Raw genomic sequence first — 24,472 nt, forward strand, 5'->3', positions numbered from 1 at the left:
TGGAGCATTGTCCCGTACACCAAAAGTTTGTGGGTTTGACTCCCAATCAGGGCACATAACTAGGTTGCAAGGTTCAGTCCCTGGTCGGGAGGCAACTGATTGATATTTCTGTCTCCCTTCCTCTCTCAAGTCAATAAACATATCCTCAGGTGAGGGTTAAAAAAAAAGTCAAGGTCATAAAAAACAAAGACTGAGCAACTGTTTTAGATTAAAGGAGATATAACAGCTAATTGGTTCCATATATGGCATGACAGCATGAGGAGATCTGCAGACCCCTCAGTGAAACTGGGAAAATTTATTTTTAAAACCAACCATTTGCCCTGAGTTGGGCATCGTCCTGAAAATCAAAAGGCTGTGGATTTGATTTTTAGTCAGGGGACATGCCTGGGTTGCTGGCTGGGCCCCCGGTTGGGGGTGGGCCTGCAAGAGGCAGCTGATTCTCTCCCTCTCTTTCAGCCTCCCTTCCCTTCTCTAAAAGTAAATAAGTCTTCTAAAAAAAGAAAAATAAATTAAAAACCAACAATTTAAAGTCTATGGAAATTGTCCTATGGGCATACAGCAAATAAAGCCACATTTTTTCCCCCAAGAAAATTGCTCCAGACCAAAAAGTGAAGATTCCATGCTGGGTGAAGCATCCTTTGAAGACCAGAGAATGCAGACCTTTCACCCCCTGAGCTTTTAAAGTGAGAGTATCGGTTGGAAACAAGCATGCTAACTGCCCTCACAACCAGCTTCAGAGCTTTGCTCAGAGATTTTGCCTGGGGAATCTTTTCCTAAATGAGCTGACTTCATTTGTAACAGACTATGCAAAAATTCAAGCCTAAGAGTGCTCTCAAAAACAAACAACAACAAAAAACACAGGTAGTGGTGAATGGCAACTGGGAGGAGATCGGTAGATTCACTGGATACATAGGTTAAATTGTAGGCTACTTTAACAGAAAGAAACAAGAAGTTTGGAGGAGCCTTCCTGGGGTCAGAAAAAATCTCAAACATCCCTTCAAAAGAATCTGAATTTGATCAGATCAGTCTGTAGCACAAGGTCTGCTCCAGAGCATTGTTGAAAAAGGCAGAGCAATCAGCTGGCAACTAAAAAAACTTAACAGCTGGGTGAGGTCAGAGAAAGGGAGTGTGTCAAGAAAGCTCTCCCAAACCCACTGTCATTCCAAGGTGGACATGCCCAAGGCTGTACCCACTGAGGAGCAACATCAGAGGCTTCATGGTGGGGAAAGGAGGAAGGGGCAAAATATATTGCACTAAAATAACCCAGCTAATCACTAAACAAACAACAATAACAACCCTCACTCCCAGGGAGGCAGGTATCCAGAGTTGTAAAAACATATCTCAAATTGCCAGTGTCCAGTAAAAAGTTGAGACATGCAAAGAAACAAGACAGTATGATACACACACTAGGGGAAAAAGTAGGCAAAGGGAAACTGCCTGTGAGAACAACCAGATGTTGGATTCAACAGAAAAAGACATCAAAGTAGCTATTATAAACATGTTCACAAAAACTTAAGAAAACATGATTATAGAAGTAAAGGAAGATATGATGACAATGTCCTGTCAGATAAAGAATACTGATGGAGAGAGAGATATTATAATAAGAACAAATGGAAATTCTGAAGTTAAAAAGTGTAGTAACAAAATAAAAGATTCACTAGAGGGGCTCAACAATATATTTGAACTGCTGAAGAAGAATAAGCAAACTTACAAATATATCAATAGAGATTATGTAATACAGAGAACAGAGAGAGATGAAAATGCAGAAAATAAACAGAGCCTCAGAGAAATGTGGCACCATTTTAAGCACACCAACACGTGTGATGGGAGTTCCACAGGGAGAGGAGAGAAAGGAGCAGAAAACACTTAAAGAGGTCATCACTGAAAACCTCCTAAACTTACTGAAAACACATCAAATCCCCAGGAAGCTCATGAACTTCAAGCATGATCAGCTCAAAGAGACCCACACACAGACATATTAAAGCAAAAGAGCTAAAAGCCCAAGACAAAGAGAAAATCTTGAAAACAGAGGAAAATGACATCACTTCCAAGGGAACCCAAATAATAGTCACAGCTGACTTAACATAAACAATGAAGGTCAAAAGGCAGTGGGACAACATTCAAAATGCTCAGAGAAAAAACTTTTAACCAACAATCAAATATCCAGTACAGCTATCTTGCCAAAATGAAGGCCAAACACATTTCCAGATAAACAAAAACATAATTTGTGGCTAGCAGACGGTCCTTATAAAAACTACTAGCAGTTCATCAAGCTGAAAGCAAGAGACCCCAGGCAGTAATTCAAATTACATGAAAAGATAAACAGCACTGATAAAAACCATATACACGTACAAGGTCTGCCCAGAAGGTATCCAGGCATGTAATATGAAAAACAGACATTTATTGAAGAAGATAAGATACAAGAAACATTGTACATAGGACAATGACACTTCAGTCCCCTTCAAAGTAGGCACCTTGAGACTTCACAGAGTTCTCTCAATTGCCATCAGCTACCCCATCACATTTTCCTGAATCTCACTGATAGTCTGAAAGCTCTTCCTTTTCAAAGGTGATTTTCATTTTGGGAAAAACCAGAAGTCACAGGGCACCAAATCTGGGCTGTAGGGGTGCTGAGTCACCTGGATGATTTGATGTTTTGCCAAAAAACTCTATACATGAGACTTTATGTATGAGCGGGCATGTTTTCATGATGAAGCTGCCAATCACCAGTTACCCATAGCTGCTGCCTTCTGAATCATCCACATAGTTTCTGTGGAGGAATATTCAAACTTAACGCAAAATCTGATACAGATTCATGGTTCTACTCACTCAGCCATTTTGAATGTAGACAGCCACACAGTACACATGCTCACTCAAAGGCGTCTACAGCCCCCACTGACTAGTACAGTGAAGTCATCATTGTTCATGCATGCACATTCCAGTCCACTCTCCTTGGCTGCCAGGTTATATCGATATCACGCAAACCATTCATATATTGCTTCTCCATTCTTCCCTAAACTGATTTTAAAAGCAACTGTACACTATAAGATGTATAGAAGATGGCAAAGGAGAAAGTAATAGGAATGCATCTCAGATAGCAAAAATTGTACTAGCAGAATTTACTTGATGTAACTATTTTTGAACTCTGGAGAGTCTTTGAAAGGCTTGCAACATCCAGGGGAAGGTGTGATGGTGACTAATTTCAGCTCTTAGTACCCTCCACCCTGATAGCAGGAAGCTGTGCAGATGTTCCGAGAGTATCTTTCACACAGCCTATAGGAGCCAGGCAATTAGAACTCTGTCCTCCAAGTACAGGGGGTCACTATACAGATAGCTGATTGCTGCTTCTGTTCATTGAGGTGCAGACACAAAGGTAGGCAACTACTGTTGCAACCCTCACTGACATTGTTACAACCTTCTCCCCCTGCAGCAGAAGCAACTTCCAAGGAATCTGCAGTGCAGGAGTCCCAGGAGAAGAGAAAAAGGAAGAGAGATTATTTGAAAATAACAAAAAGTTTCCCATTTAATGAAAACCATGAATTTAAACATCCAAGTGGGACATAGTAAAGGGTAAATGAGTCAAATATATGATGACAGAAGATTTGACTTTGAGTGGTAAACATACATTGAAATACACAGATGATGTATTATAGAACTATACACATGAAATCTATATAACTTTATTAACCAATGGCACCCAATAAATTTAGGGTTTTTTTCTGGAGGCCAGAAGTCACTGGGAAGATATTTTCAAAGTGGAAAACAAAACAAAACAAAACCTGTCAACCAAGAATCCTGTATCTGGCAAATATATCTTTCAAAAGGGAGAGAAAAAAAGAAATGTTGCCATTTCAACAACATGGATGGACCTTGAACACATTATGCTAAGTGAAAATAGGTCAGATAAAGATAAACAGTATATAATCTCACTTTATGTGGAATCTAAAACAACAACAACAACAACCCCAAACTCATAGAAACTAAGAACAGACTGGTGGTTGCCAGAGGTAGGGGGGATGGAGGGTAAGGGAAATGCGTAAAGGTGGTCAAAAGGTACAAATTCCAGTTATAAAATAAGTAAGTTCTGGAGATATATAACATGATGACTATAGTTAACAATATTGTATTGTATATTTGAAGTTACTAAGAGTATATCATCAAAGTTCTTACCACAAGAAAAAAATTTTAACTAGGACAGTTGACAGATGTTAACTAATTAAGGTAATTTTGCAAAATATATATATGGAATATATATCAAATTACTGTGCTGCACAACATACACTAACATAATGCTATATACCAATTATATCTCAATAAAACTGGGGGTGTGACAGGACATAGCTGAGCAGCAGCTATTCTTAGGTAGGAGCTGACCAGCAGCCGTTCCCAGGCAGCAGCTGTTTCCCAGACAAGCAGTTATCTCAAGGTCGTACACTAACCCCCGTTTTAGCAGCTGCACTCCTTTCTCCTCCTCCTTCTGCCTGTGTAACAAGCATATAAAGGAAACTATATAAAGGAAATTCCAGCTTGAGCTCATTGCTCAGAATTTGGGATTCCCCTATGAGCCCACACACGTAATAAAGGATTGTGCTCTGCAATCTCTCCCGCGTGAGTTATTTTCCACAACAGGGGTAGGGAGAAGGAAGGGAGAACTTAAGACATTCCCAAATAAACAAAAGATGAAGTTTGTTACCACTAAACCTGTCCTTCGAGAAATATTACAGGGAGTCCTGCAGGTTGAAATGAAAGGATACTAGACAGTAACGTGAAGCTGAATAAAGAAATAAAGACCTCAATAAAGGACATATACATTATCAAAACTAGTATTGTGACAATGATTTATAATTCTACTTTTTGTTTTCTACATGACTTAGATGAATATACTACAAAAATTAAGTCTAAAAGCCAGGACTATTGTAACTCTGGTTTGTTACTCCACATTTTATTTCCTATGAAATTTAAGAAACTAATACATTAATAAAACAATTACTAGTTTGCTTTGACATACACAATATGTAAAAATGTAATTTTGCAACATCAAAAGAGGTGGAGACACAGATAAAGCAGCAAACATTTTGTATGTTATTAAAGCTAATCTGGTATAAAGTCAGCTTAGAGTATTAAAACTTAAGGATATTAAATGCAATTCCTATGGTAACCACAAAGAAAATATAGAATATACACTAAAATGCAAATGGAATTAAAATGTTTCACTACAAAAAAATGTAACATAAAAGACAGTAATGCAGGAAATGATGGATAAAACACTATAAGGCATAAAAAAATAACAAAAGGACATAAGTCCCTCATTAGTAATTCATTTAATGTAAATGAACTAAACTCTCCGATCAAAAGACACAGACTGGCAGAATGGATAACAAAACTACAGCCCTGGCTGGTGTGGGTCAGTGGATTGAGCGCTGGCTTGCAAACCAAAAGGCCACTGGTTCACTTCCCTGTCAGGGCACATACCAGGGACCTGGGTTGTGGGCCAGGTCCCCGGTTGGGCACATGCAAGAGACAGGCAATTAATGTTTCTCTTGTACATCGATGTTTCTCTCCCTTTCTTTCTCCCTCTCTTCCCCTCTCTCTAAAACTAAATAAAACTTTCTAAAAAATCTTAAAAGAAAAAGCTATATGCTGTCTACAAGAGGACTTTAGATTCAAAAACATAAATAGATTGAAAGTAAAAAGATTGAAAACATATCCCATGCAAACAGTAACTAAAATAGAGCAGGGTGGCTATACTTATATCAGACAAAATAGACCCGAAATCAAAAAGGTTATAGTTGGTTAGTACATCATCCCAATATGCCAAGGTTACAGATCTGATTTGTAGTCAAGGCACATATAAGAAGCAACCAATGAATGCATAAATAAGTGGAACAACAAATTGATGTTTATGTTTCTTTCTCTCTCCTCCCAATATCAATAAATTTTTTTTAAATTTTTTAAAGATTAAAAGAGACAAGGGCACTACATATATGTGTGTGTGTTATGTGTGTGTGTGTGTATATATATATACACATATATATATGGATTGATACATCAGAAAGACATAACATTTATATACCCTAGACTATCAAAATATATAAAGAGAAAATTGATAGAACTGAAGGAAGAAACAGACAGTTCTATAATTATAGTTAGAGACTTCAATATACATTTATAAGTAATGGACAGGATAACCAAATGGATGATAAGAGGACGTGAACAACACAAAAAACAACTACAGTTGACTCTTAAACAACACACGTTTGAACCACGCAGATCAACTTAAATGCAAGTTTTTTTCAATAAGTACATAATTGGACTTCCTATCAAGATGGAGGCACAGGTAGACATGCTTTGCCTCCTTGCACAACCATAAGAAGGATCACAACTAACCTGAAAACAAAAAATACCCAAAACTGCCAGAAAATCTAACTGTATGGAAATCTGATAACCAAGGATTTAAAGAAGCCATATTCATACAGACAGGAGGGGCGGAGACAGCGAGCCAGTGCAGAGACAGGGAGCCAGGGCAGAAAAGACGCAACATGGTGGTGGCAAGGCAATGGTGGTGAGGCAGCTGATGGAACAGGTGGTCGCACATTCATGTGTGGTGGATAAAATTGGAATGGATACCTTGGAAGTGAGTCATCCCAGCCCCAGGCCAGACCATACAGCCCAGGGTTCCAGTACCTGGAAACAGCTTCTGGCTGCAAAAAACTGTGAGGGTTGGGGCAGTGGAAGAAACTGCTAGTCTCCTGGGAGAGTCAGTTAAAGGACCCAAACAGTCCTAGAACAAATGCAAACCCACCCACTCTGGGAACAACCACTGGGGCAGCTACTAGAGGGCACCAGTCACACACAGGAAGTGGGTAAAGTGATCAGAAATGGGGTGAGTGCCGAGCAAGCCTCAACAGCATTGTCCCCTCTCTATCCCTGTCCCCACATACAGAACCATAAAGCAGAGAAGCAGGTTGCCTCACCCTGGCCAATACCTACTAAAGTTTCGCCCCATATGGCTTAACAGGTGCACTAAGGCAGGCCATCAAAGCAGCTCTATCTACTACACAAAAACAAACACAGGGAAGCTGACAAATCGAGGAGACAAAGAAATATGGCCCAAATGAAAGAAGAGGAGAAAGCCCAAGAAAAAGAACTAAATGAAATGGAGATAGCCATCCTATCAGATGCAGAATTCAAAACACTGGTGATAAGGATGCTTAGAGAACTCATTGAATACAGCAAAAGCATAAGGGAAGAAATGAAGATTACACTAAGTGAAATAAAGAAAAATCCACTGGTAGGGGTCAAGGAGATCCAACATGGTGGAGGCATAAGTAGAAGCTACACTAACTTCCTCCCAGGACCAATCTGGAAATACAACTAAATTGCAAGAAATCATCTGGAATAAAAAAAACTGAACAATAGTAGGAAAGAAGCCTTATAACCACGGACAGACCAAAGAAACAGCTTCACCAGAATGTGATTGATAGAGAGTGCAGAGGAGACCGCAAGAGGGTAGGATGGGCTCCCACAGGTGGCAGTGAAGTGCCAGAGGAATATTTCAGAGGTCAGGATGTTTCCCCTGAGAAGTATGGGGTCTAAACCCCAAACTCTGCACCCCAGCCTATAGCACCAGATAACATCCAGCTGTCAAAAGTGACAGAGGTTCTCTCTGCCACTGACAGACAGCTGGAGACACAGAGAGCTTTTTAAAGGGCAAATGTATAAAATTTCATTTGCAACCACTTACCCTGTGCTCTGGCAAAGGAGGGGCAGAGTTGACTTGAGGAAAGACTGGGGACGGTGGCCTTGGGGAGAGAACTGGAGGAGCAGCCACCAGGATCCCTGTGCTAAGTCATCCCCCATGCTGCAAGAGCCATCTTGTTCAGGCAAACCACCCCCTTTCAAGTGATATCAGCTTGAGGGGAGGCAATAGCCCTGACCCCAGGAGTTACTTTGCCCATTTTGTGGGTACTTAAGCCTGCCGGCTGATTAAAGATTGACTAGATTAACAACTGGAGTCAGCCATAGGCTGTAGATCCCTGGTAGTCTTGAACAGGCTGCCTAACACCAAACTGGGACACCGTCTGACATCACTAGAGATGGACCCCTCCCTCCAAAAACACAGTGGTAAATACTAAATGCTACCAAGACAAATTCCACCGCAGTCTTCTTCGTGATTTGTGATATTTTCTCTCCTGTGCATAGCTTTATAACATTCTTTTTTTGTCCTTCAAGTTGTGCATATTGTCACTAGCTTTTATATTATAATTTACTGTATTTTGCTGCATATAATGTGCACTTTTGTGCCCAAATTTTTGAGGGAAACATAAGGATACATATTATACAAGGGCAGTACCTGAAATACCTTGTATCTGTCCTTGTGATTTGTAATTATTTGTTACAAAATTTTCTTTTACCAAAATATGTTCCAAAATAAGTGTTAAAATTCCTTTATAATACCAAAAACAAGTATCTAAATATAAATAAACAAATAATTGGATTAAAAAATTAGGACACAAGAGTTTTTTCCTGAAAGTTTAGGCCAAAGACCTGGGTGTGTATTATACACAGGAGCATATTACACATGGCAAAATATGATATTTCAAATTTCATATTTTGCTCCTACCTTCTCTTACCCCATTTTACCTTCTTCTTTTCTCTTCTTATTTTCATTTTAAATTTTGTTTTCTCTCTTGCTGCAACTTGTTTCCATTCAACACTCTTACTAGCTCTTCCAACCCAGACTCTCAAAACCATTTTCTTGTTACTAGTCATCTCACATTCTTTTTCTCATTCTTAAAATACCTTTGTTTTCTCTCTCTGCTTTTATCAGTCTTTGCTTGTTGGTTGTGGATAGGATGGTTGTTCTTCCATTTTTTCATTTTATCTATAGATCTTCACTATTTTGGTATTTCAAATCTGAAATTTTACCATTCCCCTCTCCTACACATTTTGCCCTCCTCCTGTCTTTTGTCTCAAATTTTAATTTTCCCCGGTCTTAGCCTGGTTTCCATTCCTCACTCCTAGTATTCCTTCTCCTTCTATCAGCTCAAAAACACTCCCCTTTTCTCTAAACATATTTTAAGCTTTTCTTTCCCCCCCCTATTATTCCCATCCCACCTATATTAATCTTAGCTCATTTGTTGTTAATAGTGTTGTGGTGAATCTTTCTCCAATTTGGTTCCTATTTTATTTATTTACTTATTTTTTCTTTTTTTCTCTCTCTCATTATATTTTTTAAAATCTCTGTTTAGACCTAATACTATACACTTCCCTTCTCTTGCTCCACTCTGCCTTCTTCATTCCCTTTTTTATTTATGATATAAATTTTACTTTCTCTCTTGGCCTTGCCTGACTCCCTACTATTATTATTGCTCCTCCCATTACCCTCTCAAAATCATTTTTCTTTCAGTTCATCACCTCATATTCGTTTCTCTTTTCTTATAACAGCTTTAATCTCTCTATACCCTTATTAATACTGGCTCATTTGCTGTTGATAGTGTAACTGTGGGTGGGGGTTATTTTTTGGGTGTGTATTTGTTTCCTGGGCTGTGTGATTTTGTTCTGCTAGCACCTACACAACAGCATACAAGACATACTAGGCAGGTAACTCACTCAGCCAGCTGGAGGGAAGGACCCAGCAAAGAACAACCTAACAACAATCAAAACTCAACCACAACTACAGCACTAACATAAATGGCAGAAAGGGTGTCCTAAGAGCATCAAGTTTAGATCAAGGAGAGTGCACCACTGAATCTCAGTTTTCTGACCACAGAAGGTCCTATCATGAAGACAGGATGTCAAAGCAGATCAATCTAAGAAGCAGAAACAAACAAGCGTAACTAAAATGGAGAGACAAAGAAACCACCTCCATCAAAAGGAAAGGACTATTCCCCAGGAAGAGTGCTAAATGAAATAGACATAACTAAACTATCAGGCAGAGTTCAATATAATGGTTATAAGGAAGGTCAATGAGCTCAGTAGAACTACAGGGAAGCTACAAGGAACATACTGTGAACTACTTCATCATGAAAAAGGACAGAGAAACTATCAATAAGAGCCACAAAGAGATGAAGAATACAATTTCTGAATTACAGAACAAAGTAGAAGGAATTAAAAGCAGGCTGGATGAAGCAAAGGATCCAATCAGTGAGCTGGAGGACAAGGTATAAAAAAATTCCCAGAGAGAACAACGCGAAAAAAGACTCAAAAAGAATGAAGAGGGTTTAAAGGAGCTGCAGGACAACAAGAAATGTAATAATATCTGTATAATAGGGATACCAGAGGAAGAAGAGGAGAAAAGCATAGAAAACCTATTTGAAAAAGTAATGACAGGACTTCCGGCCCAGATGGAGGCATAGGTAGACACACTGTGCCTCCTTGCACAACCAAAATAAGGATAACAACAATTTAGAAACAAAAACAACCAGTACCAACAGAAAATTGAACTGTATGGAAGTCCGGCAACCAAGAAGTTAAAGTAGACATATTCATCCAGATTGGTAGGAGGGGTGGAATCAGGCAACCAGGTGGAGAGGGGTCAAGGCAAAGTGGTGGCTGGCAGATCCTGGGTGCGCAAGGCAGCAGCTGGAGGATCCAGCGAGGTGGTGAATTGAGGAGAGGTGCGGTGCACAAGGCAGCTGGCGGGCCAGGTGGTCCCACATTTGCAAGCAAATAAACCAGGCGAAACTGGGGAGCAAGACAGACCTCGCAACCCAGGGTCCCAGCATGGGGAAATAAAGCCTCAAGGCACTGATTGAACACACCTGTGGGGGGTTGCGGTGCCAGAATAGGCTCCCAGCCTCACAGGAGAGTTAGCTGGAGAGACCCACAGGGTTCTAGAACATACACAAACCCACCCACACGGGAATCAGCACCAGAAGGGCCCAGTTTGCTTGGGGGAAGTGGGGGAAGTGACTGAAATCCAGCAGAGAGTGGAGCAAGTGCCGCTGTTTCCTTGTGGACCCCGCCCCCACAGACAGCATCACAACCAAGCAACTGGATTGTCCCACCCTGGTGAACACCTAAGGCTCTGCCCCTCATACATAACAGATGCGCTGAGATAAAAAAAATAGCCCCAATGAAAAAACAGATCAAAGCCCCAGAACAAATACAACTAAGTGACAAAGAGACAGCAACCTATCAGATGCACAGTTCAAAACACTGGTAATCAGGATGCTCACAGAAGCATCCTTGGTTGAATTTGGTTGAAAATTAGATGAAAAAATGAAGGCTACGCTAAGTGAAATAAAGGAAAATGTACAGGGAACCAGTAGTGATGGGAAGGAAACTGGGACTCCAATCAGTGGAGTGGACCAGAAGGAAGAAAGAATATCCAATCAGAAAAGAATGAAGAAACAAGAATTCAAAAAAATGAGGAGAAGCTTAGGAACCTCAAAGACATGTTTAAACATTCCAACATCCGAATTATAGGGATATCAGAAGGAGAAGAGGAAGAGCAACAAGTGGAGAAGTTATTTGAACAAATAATAAAGGAGAACTTCCCCATTCTGGCAAAGGAAACAGACTTCCAGGAAGTCCAGGAAGCTCCGAGAGTCCCAAAGAAGTTGGATCCAAGGAGGAACACACCAAGGTACATCATAATTACATTACCCAAGATGAAAGATAAGGAGAGAATCTTAAAAGCAGGAAGAGAAAAATGAGACAGTTACCAACAAAGGACTTCCTATCAGACTGTCAGCTGACTTCTCAAAAGAGACCTTACAGGCAAGAAAGGGCTGGGAAGAAGTATTTCAAGTCATGAAAGACAAGGACCTACATCCAAGATGACTCTATTCAGTAAAGCTTTCATTTAGAATGGAAGGGCAGATCAAGTGCTTCCCAGAGAAGGTAGAGTTCAAGGAGTTCATCATCACCAAGCTGTTATTTTATGAAATGTTAAAGGGACTTATCTAAGAAAAAGAAGACAAAAAGCATGTATAGTAAAATGATAGCAAACTCACAATGATTAACAACCACACCTAACACAAAAGCAAAAGCAAACTAAGCAAACAACTAGAACAGGAACAGAACCAGAATAAGGGAGATCACATGGAGGGTTAGCAACACGGGAGTGGGAGGAGGAGAGAGAAGGAAAAGGTACAGAGAATAAGTAGCATAGATGGTAGGTAGAAAATAGACAGGGGGAGGGTAAAAATAGTATGGGAAATGTAAAAACTACAGAACTTAGAAATATGACACATGGACATGAATTAAAGGGGGGGAATGTGCATGGGAGAGGGGGTGTGCAGGGTGGAGGGGAGTGAAGGGGGGAAAATGGGACAACTGTAATAACATAATCAATATTTTTTTAAAAAGTAATGACAGAAAACTTCCCTAACTTGATGAGAGAAAGTCACAAAAGTCCAGGAAGCACAGAGGGTTCCAAAAAAAGATGAAACCAAAGAGGCCTACTCTAAGACACATCATAATGAAAATGGCAAAATTTAAAGACAAAGAAAGAATATTAAAAGCAGCAATGGAGAAACAGCTAGTAACATACAAGAGAACTCCGATAAGGCAATCAGCAGATTAGTCTAGAGAAACACTACAAGCCAGAGGGAATGGCAAGAAATTCCAAGTAATAAAAAGCAAAGGCCTGCAACCAAGACTACTACCCAGCAAGACTCTCATTTAAAATGGAAGGTGAAATATGGGCTTTCCAGACAAAATTTTTTTAAAGACTAAAAGAAGTTATATGCACCAAATCAACATTGCAAGAGATGCTAAAGGGACTTCTGTAAGAATAGGAAAAAAAGAGAGAGAGGAAAGCAACAACAAAGGGAAAAATGGCAATGAATAAGTACCTATCAATAATAACCTTAAATTTAAATGCATTAAATGCTCCAATCAAAAGACATAGGGTAACTGAATGAATAAGAAAACATGACCCATATATACTGTCTACGAGAGACCCACCTCAGAACAAAAGATCTACACAGACTGAAGGTGAAAAGATACAAAAAAAATATTCTAAACAAATGGACCTGAAAAAAAAGCTGGGGTAGCAATACTTATAACAGACAAAATACATTTCAAAACAAAGGGTATAAAAAGAGATGAAGGAGGACATTATATAATACTCAAGGGAACAGTCCATCTAGAAGCTATAACCCTTGTAAACATATATACACCCAACATAGGAGCACCCAAATATGTAAGGAAAATCTTGGAGGAGTTCAAGAAAGGTATAGACAACAACATACTCATAATAGGGGATTTTTACTCCCCATTGTCAACAACTGATAGGTATTCTAAGCAAAGAATCAATGAGGATACTGGCATTACACAACACTCTAGATCAAATGGCCTTAATTGACATATACAGAATCTTTCACCCAAAAGAAGCAAAATATACATTCTTTTCAAATGCACATGGAACAGTTTAAAAAAATTGACCATATGGTAAGTCACAAAACAAGCCTCAACAATCAAGAAAACTGAATTCATATCAAACATCTTCTCAGATCACAATGGCTTGAAAATAAAAACCAACCTCAAGGAAAAAACTCAAAAACATTTAAATTCATGAATACTGAATAACATGGTATTAAATAACAAATGGGTTAACAGTGAGATCAAGGAAGAAATCAAAAAGTTCTGGAAACAAATGAAAATAAACACACAACAGCCCAAAACCTATGGGACACAGTGAAAGAAGTCCTAGGAGGGAAGTGCATAGAAATACATGCCTACCTACAAAAGGTAGACAAATTATAAATAAATATCCCAACTCTACATCTACAAGAACTAGAGGGACAACAACAAAGCCCAGAACAAGTAGAAGGAAGGAAATAATCAAGATCAGAGGAGAATTAAATGACATAGAGGCTAAAAGAACAATTCAAAGGATCAATAAATCCAGGAGCTGGTTCTTTGAAAAGACAAAGAAAATCAACAAGCCTTTAACCAGATTCACCAAGAAAAAAAGGGAGAGGACCCAAATAAACAAAATGAAGGAGAAAAAATTACAATGGATACCACAGAAATACAAAGGAGTGTAAGAAATTACTACAAACTACATGTCAAGAAATTTGAAAACCTGTTTGAAATGGACAAATTTCTAGAAACATATAATTTTCCAATACTGAATCAAGAAGCAGAAAGCCTGAATAGACCAATAACAATTAGTGAAATTGAAGTAGTAACCAAAAAACACCCAACACACAAAAGCCCTGGAACAGATGGCTTCCCAGGTAAATTTTACCAAACATTTAGGGAACAGCTAACTCTTATCCTTTTCAAACTATTCCCAAAAATTCAAGAAGAAGGAAGACTCGCAAACTCATTTTGTGTGGCCAGTATTACCCTAATTCCAAAACCAGGTAAAGACACAACTAAGAAAGAAAACTTCAGGCCAATGTTGCTGATGAACACTGATGCTAAAATCCTCAACAAAATATTGGTAAATCACATCCAGCAATACATTAAAAAGACCATACTCCATGATCAAGTGGGATTCATCCCAGGGATGCAAGGATGCTACAATATTTGCAAATCAATAAATGTAACACATCACATCAACAAAATTAAAGACAAAAATCACATGATCGTATCAATAGATGCTGAAAAAGCATTTGATAAAGTACAACAGCCATTTATGATAAAATGCTCAGCAAAGTGGGAATACAAGGAACATATCTCAACATCATAAAGGCCATATAGAAGAAATGTACAGCCAACATCATACTCAACATGCAAAAACTTAAAGTTTCCCCACTATGATCAGGGACAAGACAATGATGTACACTTTCACCAGTCTTACTCAACATAGTATTGGAAGTTCTAGCCACAGCAATCAGACTGGAAAAAAGAAATAAAAGGCATCTAAATTGAAAAGGAGGAAGTAAAACTGTCACTATTTGCAGACAACATGATAGTATACATAGAAAACCCTATATGTTCCACCACAAAAACTACTCGACCTAATTAGTGAATTTGGAAAAATAGTGGGATACAAAGTCAGTACTCAGAAATCAAAGGCATTTTTGTACACCAACAATGAAATATCAGAAACAGAAACTAGGAGAAAAAGCCAATTTACTATAGAAAATAGAAAAATAAAGTACCTAGGAATAAATTTAACCAAGGTGGTAAAAGACCTGTACTTAGAAATCACTGAAGAAAGAAATTAAGGAAGATATGAAAAAATAGAAGCATATACCATGTTCATGGACTGGAAAAATCCGTATCATTAAAATGTCCACACTACCCAAAGCAATCTATAGATTCAACACAATACGTATTAAAATACTAGTGACATATTTCACAGATTTAGAATATTTCAAAAATTTATATGGAACAAAAAATGACCCCAAATAGCTGCAGCAATCTTGAAAAAGAAGAACAAAGTTGGAGGGATCACAATACCTCATATCAAACTATATTACAAGGCCACTGTAATCAAAACAGTCTGGTACTGGCATAAGAATAGACACATAGATCAATGGAACGGAATTAGAGAGCCCAGAAATAAACCCATGTCTTTATGGTCAATTAATATTTGACAAAGGGGGCAAAAGCATAAAATGGAGTAAAAATAGCCTCTTCAACAAATGGTGCTGCGAGATCTGGAATGGTACATGCAAAAAATGAAACTTGACCACCAACTTACACCATACACCAGAATAAACTCAAAATGGATAAAAGACTTAAACATAAACCATGACACCATAAAAGTCCTAGAGAAAAACAGGCAGTAAAATTTCACACAGCAATATCTTGCTGATACATCCTCTAGGGCAAGGGACATAAAGGAAAGAATAAACAAATGGGACTAAAACAATTTAAAAAGCTTCTACACAGCTAAAGAAAACATCATCAAAATGAAAAGGGATCCAACTATATAGGAAAACATATTTGCCAATGATACCTCAGACAAGGGTTTGATCTCCAAAATATATGAAGAACTTATATGTCTCCATGCCAGGAAGACAAAGAAGCCAATAAAAAAATAGGCAAAGGACATGAACAGCCGCTTCTTCAAGGAGGACATACAGAGGGCCCAGAGGCATGTGAAAGGACGCTCAACATCACTAGCCATCAGAGAAACACAAACTAAAATCGCAACGAGATACCGCCTCACACCAGATTGGCCATCATTAACAAATCAGGAAATAACAAGAGTTGGTGAGGATGTGGAGGAAAGGGAACCCTAGTGCACTGTTGGTGAGAATACAGACTGATACAGCCACCGTGGAAAACAGTATGGAATTTCCTCAGAAAATGGGACTGCCTTTGGACCCAGCAATACCACTGCTGGGATTATATCCTAAGAATCCTGAAACACCAATTCAAAAGAACCTACATACCCCTATATTCATAGCAGCATTATTTACAATAGCCAAGTGCTAGAAACAGACTAAGTGCCCATTAGTAAATGAGTGGTTCAAAAACCTGTGGTATGTTTACACAATGGAATACTAGGCAGCAGAAAGTGGGAACTCCTACCTTTCACAACAGCATGGATGCAACTGGAGAGTATTATGCTAAATGAAATAAGCCAGGCGGCAAAAGACAAATAGCATATGATCTCACCTAAAACAGGAAATGTACTAAACAAAACAAAGAAAAGAGCACAATAAAACCACAGGCATGGAAACAAGGAACAAACTGAGAGGGATGAGAGGGGAGGGTGGGGCAGGGAATAAGCAAAGGAAGAAGGGGGAGGGCATAGTTAAAGAGCAAGTATAAATGACCCATGGACATGGACAACAGGGTGGGGATTGACTGTGGGAGCAGGGGAATGAGCAGGACAGGGGAGAGCAATGGGGTGAAATTGGGACAACTGTAATAGAGCAACAATAACAATTAAAAGTTTTTTTAAAAGAACAAAGACAAATCCACAGGGAACCAACAGTGAAGTAAAGAAGCTGGGGTTCAAACCAATGATTTGGAACATAAGGAAGAAATAAATCAACCAGAACAGAATGAAGAAACAAGAATTCAAAAAAACAAGGAGAGAATAAGACGACTCTGGGACATCTTCAAAAGTGCCAACATCTGAATCATAGGGATGCCAGAAGAAGAGGAAGTGCAAGAAATTGAAAGCTTATTTGAAAAAATAATGAAAGAAAATTTCCCTAATTTGGTGAAGGAAATACACATACAAGTTCACGAATCACAGAGAGTCCCAAAAAGTTGTACCAAGAGGACCACACCAAGACACATAAATTAAATGCCAAAGGTTAAAGATAAAGAGAGAATCTTAGAAGCAACAAGAGAAAAGCAGATCGTTACCTACAAAGGAGTTCCCATAAGACTGTCAGCTGATTTCTCAAGAAACTTTGCAGGCAAGAAGGAATGGCAAGAAGTATTCAAAGTGATGAAAAGCAAGGACTTACAACCTAGATTATTGTGTCTAGCAAAGCTATCATTTAGAATTGAAGAGCAGATGAAGGGCTTCCCAGACAAGGTAAAGCTAAAGGAGTTCATCATCACCAAGCCCTTATTATATAAAATGTTAAAAGGACTTAAGAAAAAAATGAAAATCAAAATTACAAACATTAAAATGACAACTCACGAACTATCAACAACCGAATCTAAAAAACAAAAACTAAAACAAACCAGGCAAACAACTAGAACAAGAACAGAATCATAGATATGGAGATCATTTAGAAGGTTATCAGTGGAGAGGGGGAAGGGAAAAGGTACAGGGATTAAACAGCATAATTGGTACAAAATAGACAGGGGCATGTTCAGAAAAGTATAGGAAATGGAGAAGCCAAAGAACTTACATGGATGACCCATGGACACAAGCTAAGGGAACAGACTGCTGGAATGAAGGGGGTACCGGGTAGAGGGGACAAAGGAGGGTAAAAATCAGGACAACCGTAATAGCATAATGAAAGTACACATTTGGCCCTCTGTATTCCCAGGGTTTGCATTCTTAGAATCAACCATCAGAGAATCAAAAACAGTATTTTTGATCCTCAGTTGAGAATCCATGGATGTGGAGGGTTAATTGTATGCATTGTTCTATGCCATTTTATATAAGGGACTTGAACATCCTTAGATTTTGGTATCTGTGGGGGGTCCTGGAACTGATCCTCTGTAGAAACTAAGGGGCAACTATACTTAAGTTTAGTAGGAGTCAAAAGGTACATATGAATTTTTGACTGTGCTTGTGTTGGCGGGGAGAGGTTCAGTGTCCCTAACCCCGTTGCTCAAGGGCCAACTGTAGTTCTAACAGACACATACAGAACACCCTATCCAACTACAACAGGATACACATTCTTCTCAAGTGAACATGGGACATTTTCCAGGAGAGACCATATATGTTAGGTCACAAATTAAGTCTCAATAGATTAAAAAGGGAGATATCATACAAAATATCTTCTCCAACCAGAACAGAATGAAGTGAGATATCAGTAACAGAGGAAAACCAAAAAATTTAAACTTATGGAAACAAAACAACACATTCAAATAACCAATGCATCAAAAAGAAATCATGGGGAAAACCAGAAAATATTTAGAGATATATAAAAACGTCAACACAATATATCAAAACTAAGAGATGCAGCAAAAACAGTGCTAAGAGGGTAATTTTTAAACCAGTAAATACATGTTAAAGAAGGAAAAGAATCACAAGTCAAGAACCTAACATTACAACTCAAGAAGTAAAAAACAAAGACAAAACTAAACCCAAAAGGAAGACCACAATTAAAATTAGATCTCAGATAAATAAAAAAGAAAAATAGAGAAAAATCAATAAAACTAAAAGTTCTTTAAAAAGATTAACAAAATTGACAAAACTTAAGTTATACTAAGAAAAAAAGAAGACTCAAATTAGCCCTTCCTCAGTAGGACCCCAAGAACACCAAAATCCATGGCCCATATAAAATGGTGTAGTATTTGCATATAACCTATACATATCTGCCTGTATATTTGTAATCATCTCTAGGTTACTTATAATACTTAATACAAAGTAAATGCTATGTAAAGAGTTATTATACTGTATTGTTTAGGGAATTATGACAAGAAAAATGTCTGTACATAGTACACATCAGCAATAACGTGACTTCTTTTTTACTACCGTATCTGAGGCTAGTTCAATCTGTGTATGCAGAACCTATGGATACAGAGGGTCAACTATACTACACTTGATCTTATCCAAAAGGCCAAGAAGCAATGAGGGTCAACTATATTAAAATCTGAGACTGAAGTGGGACATTACTGCCATATCTACAGAAATAAAAGGATTTTAAAAGAGTACTATGAACAATTGTATGCTAACAAATTTTATAACCTAGATGAAATGAGGAGATCCCTAGAAACATAGATCCTACCAAGAATAAATTATGAGTAAAAAAATCTGAATATACCCATAACCAGTAAAAAGACTGACAGGGACAGGCCCTGGATCTTTGCTGGTAAATTCTTTTGAACATTTGGAGGGAAACTCATGCCAATCCTTCTCAAACTTTTCAGAGAGTTAAGAAGCAAGAAGCATTTCCTGGCTCATTTATGGGGGCAGCACTGCCCTGGTAGTGAGGGCAGACAGGGACACTATAGGAAAAAAAAATAACAGACAAATATCCCTTAAACCAATGGATGCAAAAATCTTCCAACAAAATACTCCATGACTGAGGTATCCATGAGGAATATTGGTCTTGTTTTTTCATGTAATGTCCTTGCTGGGTGGGTTTTGGTTTAGGGTTATTCTAATCTTATGGGGCAAGTTGGGAAATGTCCCTTCTTTTTCCATTTTCTGAAAGAATTTATATAGGATTTGTGAAATTTTTTCCTTAGATGGTTGGAATAATTCACCAGCAAAGCCATCTGGGCCTTTCTGGTCTTTATGCTTAGACTTTGTGTCAATGCTTAGAGCATCAAATTCACAGAGGCAGAAGTTAGAATGGTAATTGCCAGAGGGTAGCTCAGGGAGGAAATGGGGAGTTATTGTTTAATGGGTACAGCTTCACTATTATGCTAAGTGAAATAAGCCCATCAATGAAAGACAAATACCAAATGATCTCACTTATAACTGGAATCTAATGAACAAAATAAACCAATGAGCAAAATAAAATCAGAGGCATGGAAACGTGGAACAGACAGCTGTTCTCTTCCACGATTAGACAAAGAACACATATGTGCGACCCATGGACATGAACAATGGTGTGGGAAGTGACTATAGGAGTGGGGGGACCGGCTAAGAAGACAGAAGCAAAGGGGGAAATATTGGGACAACTATAATAGCATAAAAAACGTTTTAAAAGATTAAAAGATAAGAGCTAGTTTAAAAAAGATAAATAAAAATAAAGTGTACAAAATTTCAGTTTTGCAAAATGAAACAAAAGTTCTGGAGATGGATGATGGTGATACATTTGTACAACAATGTGAATGTATTTAATGTCATAAATCAAACACTTAAAAATGGTTAAAATGGTAAATTCGAAGTTGAATGTATATTACTACAATAAAAAAACAATTTGTGTATTATATTTTGTTGAGTCTATAACATATAAAATGTAATATATTTGTCAATAACAGCATAAAGAAGCTAAGTGGGAGCAAAGATATATTAGACTTAAGGAAATGACTCCAGATAGTAACTTGAATCCATAGGAATAAATGAGGAGATCTGGGAATAATAAATAAAAAGGTTATTGTAACAATAGTTACAAATATATACCTTTCTTCTCTTGACTTTAAGAGACATAAAGTTATATAAAGTAATAATTATAACAAGGTACTGTTGGATTTGTAATATATAGGTGTGATATGTATATCACAATAAAGGGGAAAAGGGAAAGGAGTAACATTTTTATATCTCAGTAGAATTAAGTCAGTATAAAGCTGATTCTGATCATTTAAGATGTACATGACAAGCATTAGAGCAACCACTAAGAACTAAAAAATACCTAGTGAAAAGAATCTTAACAGAAATTAAAATGCTACATTAGAAAATATTCACATAAAGGAAAAAGGCAATAAAGAAGGAATACAGGAAAAAAAAAGACATGGGACAAACAAAACCATGCAAAGATATCACAAAAAAAACCCTAAAGACCAATATTTCATATGAATACAGACACCAAAATCCTCAACAGAATACTAGAAACGACATATAAAAAGTAGTATATATAATGACTATGCACAATTTATCTCTGGAATGCAAGGCTGATTTAATATCCAAAAAACAATTAGTGCAACACACCATAAAATAAAAAAAACAAAAACCACAGGATTATCTAAATAGAGAGAAAGCATTTGACAAACCCAACACCTTTTCATAATAAAGAACACTCAACAAACCAGGAATAGAAAGGACATTCTTCAGCCTGATAAAGGGCATGTATGAAAACCCACAGTTAACATCATACTTAATGGTGAAAGATAGGAAGCCTTCCTTCTAAGATCAGGAACAAGACAAAGATGTCTACTCTCACCACTTCTACTCAACTTTGTACTGGGGGTTTTGGCCATGGCAATTAGGCAAGAAAAAAAGTAAAAGGCATCCAGATTAGAAGTAAAACTAACTCTATTTGCTGATAACATTATCTTATGTATAGAAATCTAAGGTCATATACTCTCACACCAAAAAAAGGCTATTAGACCTAATAAACAAGTTCAGAAAGATTTCAGGATACCAAGGTTGTTATTTTTAAAATCAAATTTATTTCTATGCATTTGCAGTGAAAATCCCAAATGAATATAATTCTAATTACAAACACATCAAACAGAATAAATACTCAGGGACAAATTTAACAAAAGATGTGCAAAACCTAGTACTCTGAAAACAACAAAACATTGTTTTAAGACATTTACAGTCTAAATAAGTGGGAAATTATTTCATTTTCATGGATCAGAAGTCTTAATATTGATCTGCAGATTCAACACAACCTCTATGAGAATTCCAGCTGATTTATCTGCAGAATTTGACAAGCAAATTCCAAAATCATAGAAGTGCAAGGGACCCAGAATAGCCAAAAGAATCTTTAAAAAATAGTAACACAACTGAAGGACTCACCTATCCCAATTTCAAACCTTGCTACTGAGCAACAGTAAACAATACAGTATGGTACTGGCTTAAGGACACATATACAGATTAATGGATCAGAACTGGGTGTCCAAAAATAAATCCATGTGTCTATAAATTTTTTTTGACAACGTCATAGAATAGTCTTTTCAATAAATGGCAGTGAGACAGTAGGGCAGCCACATACACAGGAATAAAGTTGGACCTTTACTTCATAACATATCAAAATACACCAAAGATCTATATGTGAGGTCTAAAACTATTAACCTTTTAGAAAAAAAACATAGTGTTAACACAGCATGACCTTGGGTTAGGCAATGGATTCTTAGATGATACCAAAAGCACACAAAGCAAAAGAAAATAAATTGGAGTTCATAAAAAAAATTTTTTTTAGCTCCCAAGAACACTATCAAGAAAGTAAAAAGACATTTCCCATTCCCACAAAATGAGAAAAAATGTTTGCAAATCATATATTTGGCAGGAGATTTGTATCCAAAAATATATATAGAACTCCTAAAACTCAATAATTAAAAGATAAATAAGTCAATTAAAAAAAAAGGGACAGCCCTGGCAGTGTAGCTCAGTGGATTGAACATGGAGCCTGAGAACCAAAGGGTCGCCAGTTTCTGTCAGGGCACATGCCTGGGTTGTGGGCCAGATTCCCAGTAGGGGGCATGAGAGAGGTAACCACACATTGATGTTTCTGTCTCTCTCTTCTTTCCTTCCCCTCTCTCTAAAAAATAAATAAAGAAATCCTTAAAAAAAGTCAAAGAATTTGAGTACACATATCTCCAAGAAAATATATGAATGGTAAGTAGTACATGAAAAGATGCTCAACATCATCAGTCATCATGAAAATTCAAATCAAAACTATAATGAATACCCACTAAGATGGCTATCAAAAAGTCAGACAATAACAAGTGTTGGCGAGGATGTGAGAAATTGTAATCCTCTTATGTTTCTGGTACGAACGTAAAATGGTGTAGCTGCTCTGGAAACAAGTCTGGAAGTTCCTCAAACATCTAATGTAGAGTTATCACATTACCCAGCATTCCACTCCTAGTTATGTATCCAAGAGAGGTGAATCCACACAAAAGCTTATACCAGCATTATTTATAATAGGTAGAAGGTAGAAAACCAAATGTCTATCAACTGAGGAACAGATGAAATGTGATAGAGTAGTACCTCCTTATCTGCCAGGGATGTGTTCCAAGACTCCCAGTGGATGCCTGAAACCACAGACAGTACCAAACCCTATGTATACTATGTTTTTTCCTATACATACACACTTACAATAAAGTTTAACTTATACATTAAGCACAGTAAGAAATTAACAAAAAATAACTAATAATAAAACAATTATAATATACTTTAATAAAAATTATATGAATGTGATCTCTCTCAAAATATTTTATTGTATGTAAAGCACGTATATGCTAGACAAAGAGATGGTTCACATCTTTGGTGGGAGGGAGCAGGGCAGCTTGAGATTTCATCACAATACTCAGAATGGCATGCAATTAAAAACTTATGAATTATTTATTTCTGGCATTTTTCATTTAATATTTTAGGACCACAGTTGACCATGAGTAACTAAAACCACAGAAAGTGAAACCATGGATGAGGAGAGACTCCATCCAATGGACAACTGTTCAGCTATAAAAGGGAATGAAGAACTGACATATACCACACAGATAAAGCTTGAAAATATTATGCTAAGTGAAAAGATAGTCACAAAATACCCTATGTTTTGTATGATTCCATTAAATGAAACATCCAGAATATGTAAATCTATAGAGACATGAAGTAGATAGTGGTTCTTTAGGTCTGGAGGAAAGAGAGAATAAAGGGCCTATAGTCAAAGGTATAAGGCTTCTTCTTTTTTTTTTTTTAAGATTTTATTTTTTAGAGAGAGGAAAAGGGAGGAGGAGAGGGAGAGAAACATCCACATGCACGAGAAACACTGATCAGTTGCCTCTTGAACGCTCCCAATCAGGGACCTGGCCCACAACCCAGGCATGTGCCCTGAGTGGGAATGGAACTGGCGACCTTTTGGTTCACAGTCCAGTGTTCAATCCACTGAGCCACACCAGCCAAGGCTAAGGCTTCTTTGTAAGGAGATGAAAATATTTAAAATTAACCACAGGGATAGTTGCATATATTTGTGAATATACTAAAAACTACTTTATATATACTTTAAATGGGTGAATTGTATGGTATATGAATTATATCTCAAAAAAGCTTTTAAAGTATATAATCCTTATTGAATTGAATTAAATCGTGATTGGGTTGAACTGATTAAATCCCAGAACAAATTTTTTTCTCTTTTGCTATAAAGGATATTAGTGTAACAATTAGTGAAATTTAAATAACATCTACAGTCCTCACTGGTGTGGCTAGGTGGACTGGGCACCATCCATCGAAAAAAAGAACACTGGTTCAATTCCTGGTGGGCATCTGTCTGGGCTGCCGCCCCATCCCCAGTACAGTGTTCAA

The 24,472-nt window shown here is 37.6% G+C and overlaps 1 protein-coding gene across 5 annotated transcripts in view; it reads right to left on the reverse strand.

The window, feature by feature from the left end:
- NEK4 (NIMA related kinase 4) overlaps positions 1-24,472 on the reverse strand; it is a 55,705-nt gene that overhangs the window by 1,608 nt on the left and 29,625 nt on the right. The window contains exon 15 of one of the 5 annotated variants that reach the window (XM_045832293.1): positions 23,162-23,205. The exons of the other annotated variants lie outside the window; for them this stretch is intronic. Within the exon in view, the coding sequence (XP_045688249.1) occupies positions 23,162-23,205 (44 nt within the window). The remainder of the gene's footprint in view (positions 1-23,161; positions 23,206-24,472) is intronic. 5 annotated transcript variants of the gene reach the window in all.

Source organism: Phyllostomus hastatus, unplaced genomic scaffold (genome assembly GCF_019186645.2).
Source record: "Phyllostomus hastatus isolate PE091 unplaced genomic scaffold, TTU_PhHast_1.1 phas_contig_16, whole genome shotgun sequence".
In the NCBI taxonomy this organism is placed as follows: Eukaryota; Metazoa; Chordata; class Mammalia; order Chiroptera; family Phyllostomidae; genus Phyllostomus; species Phyllostomus hastatus.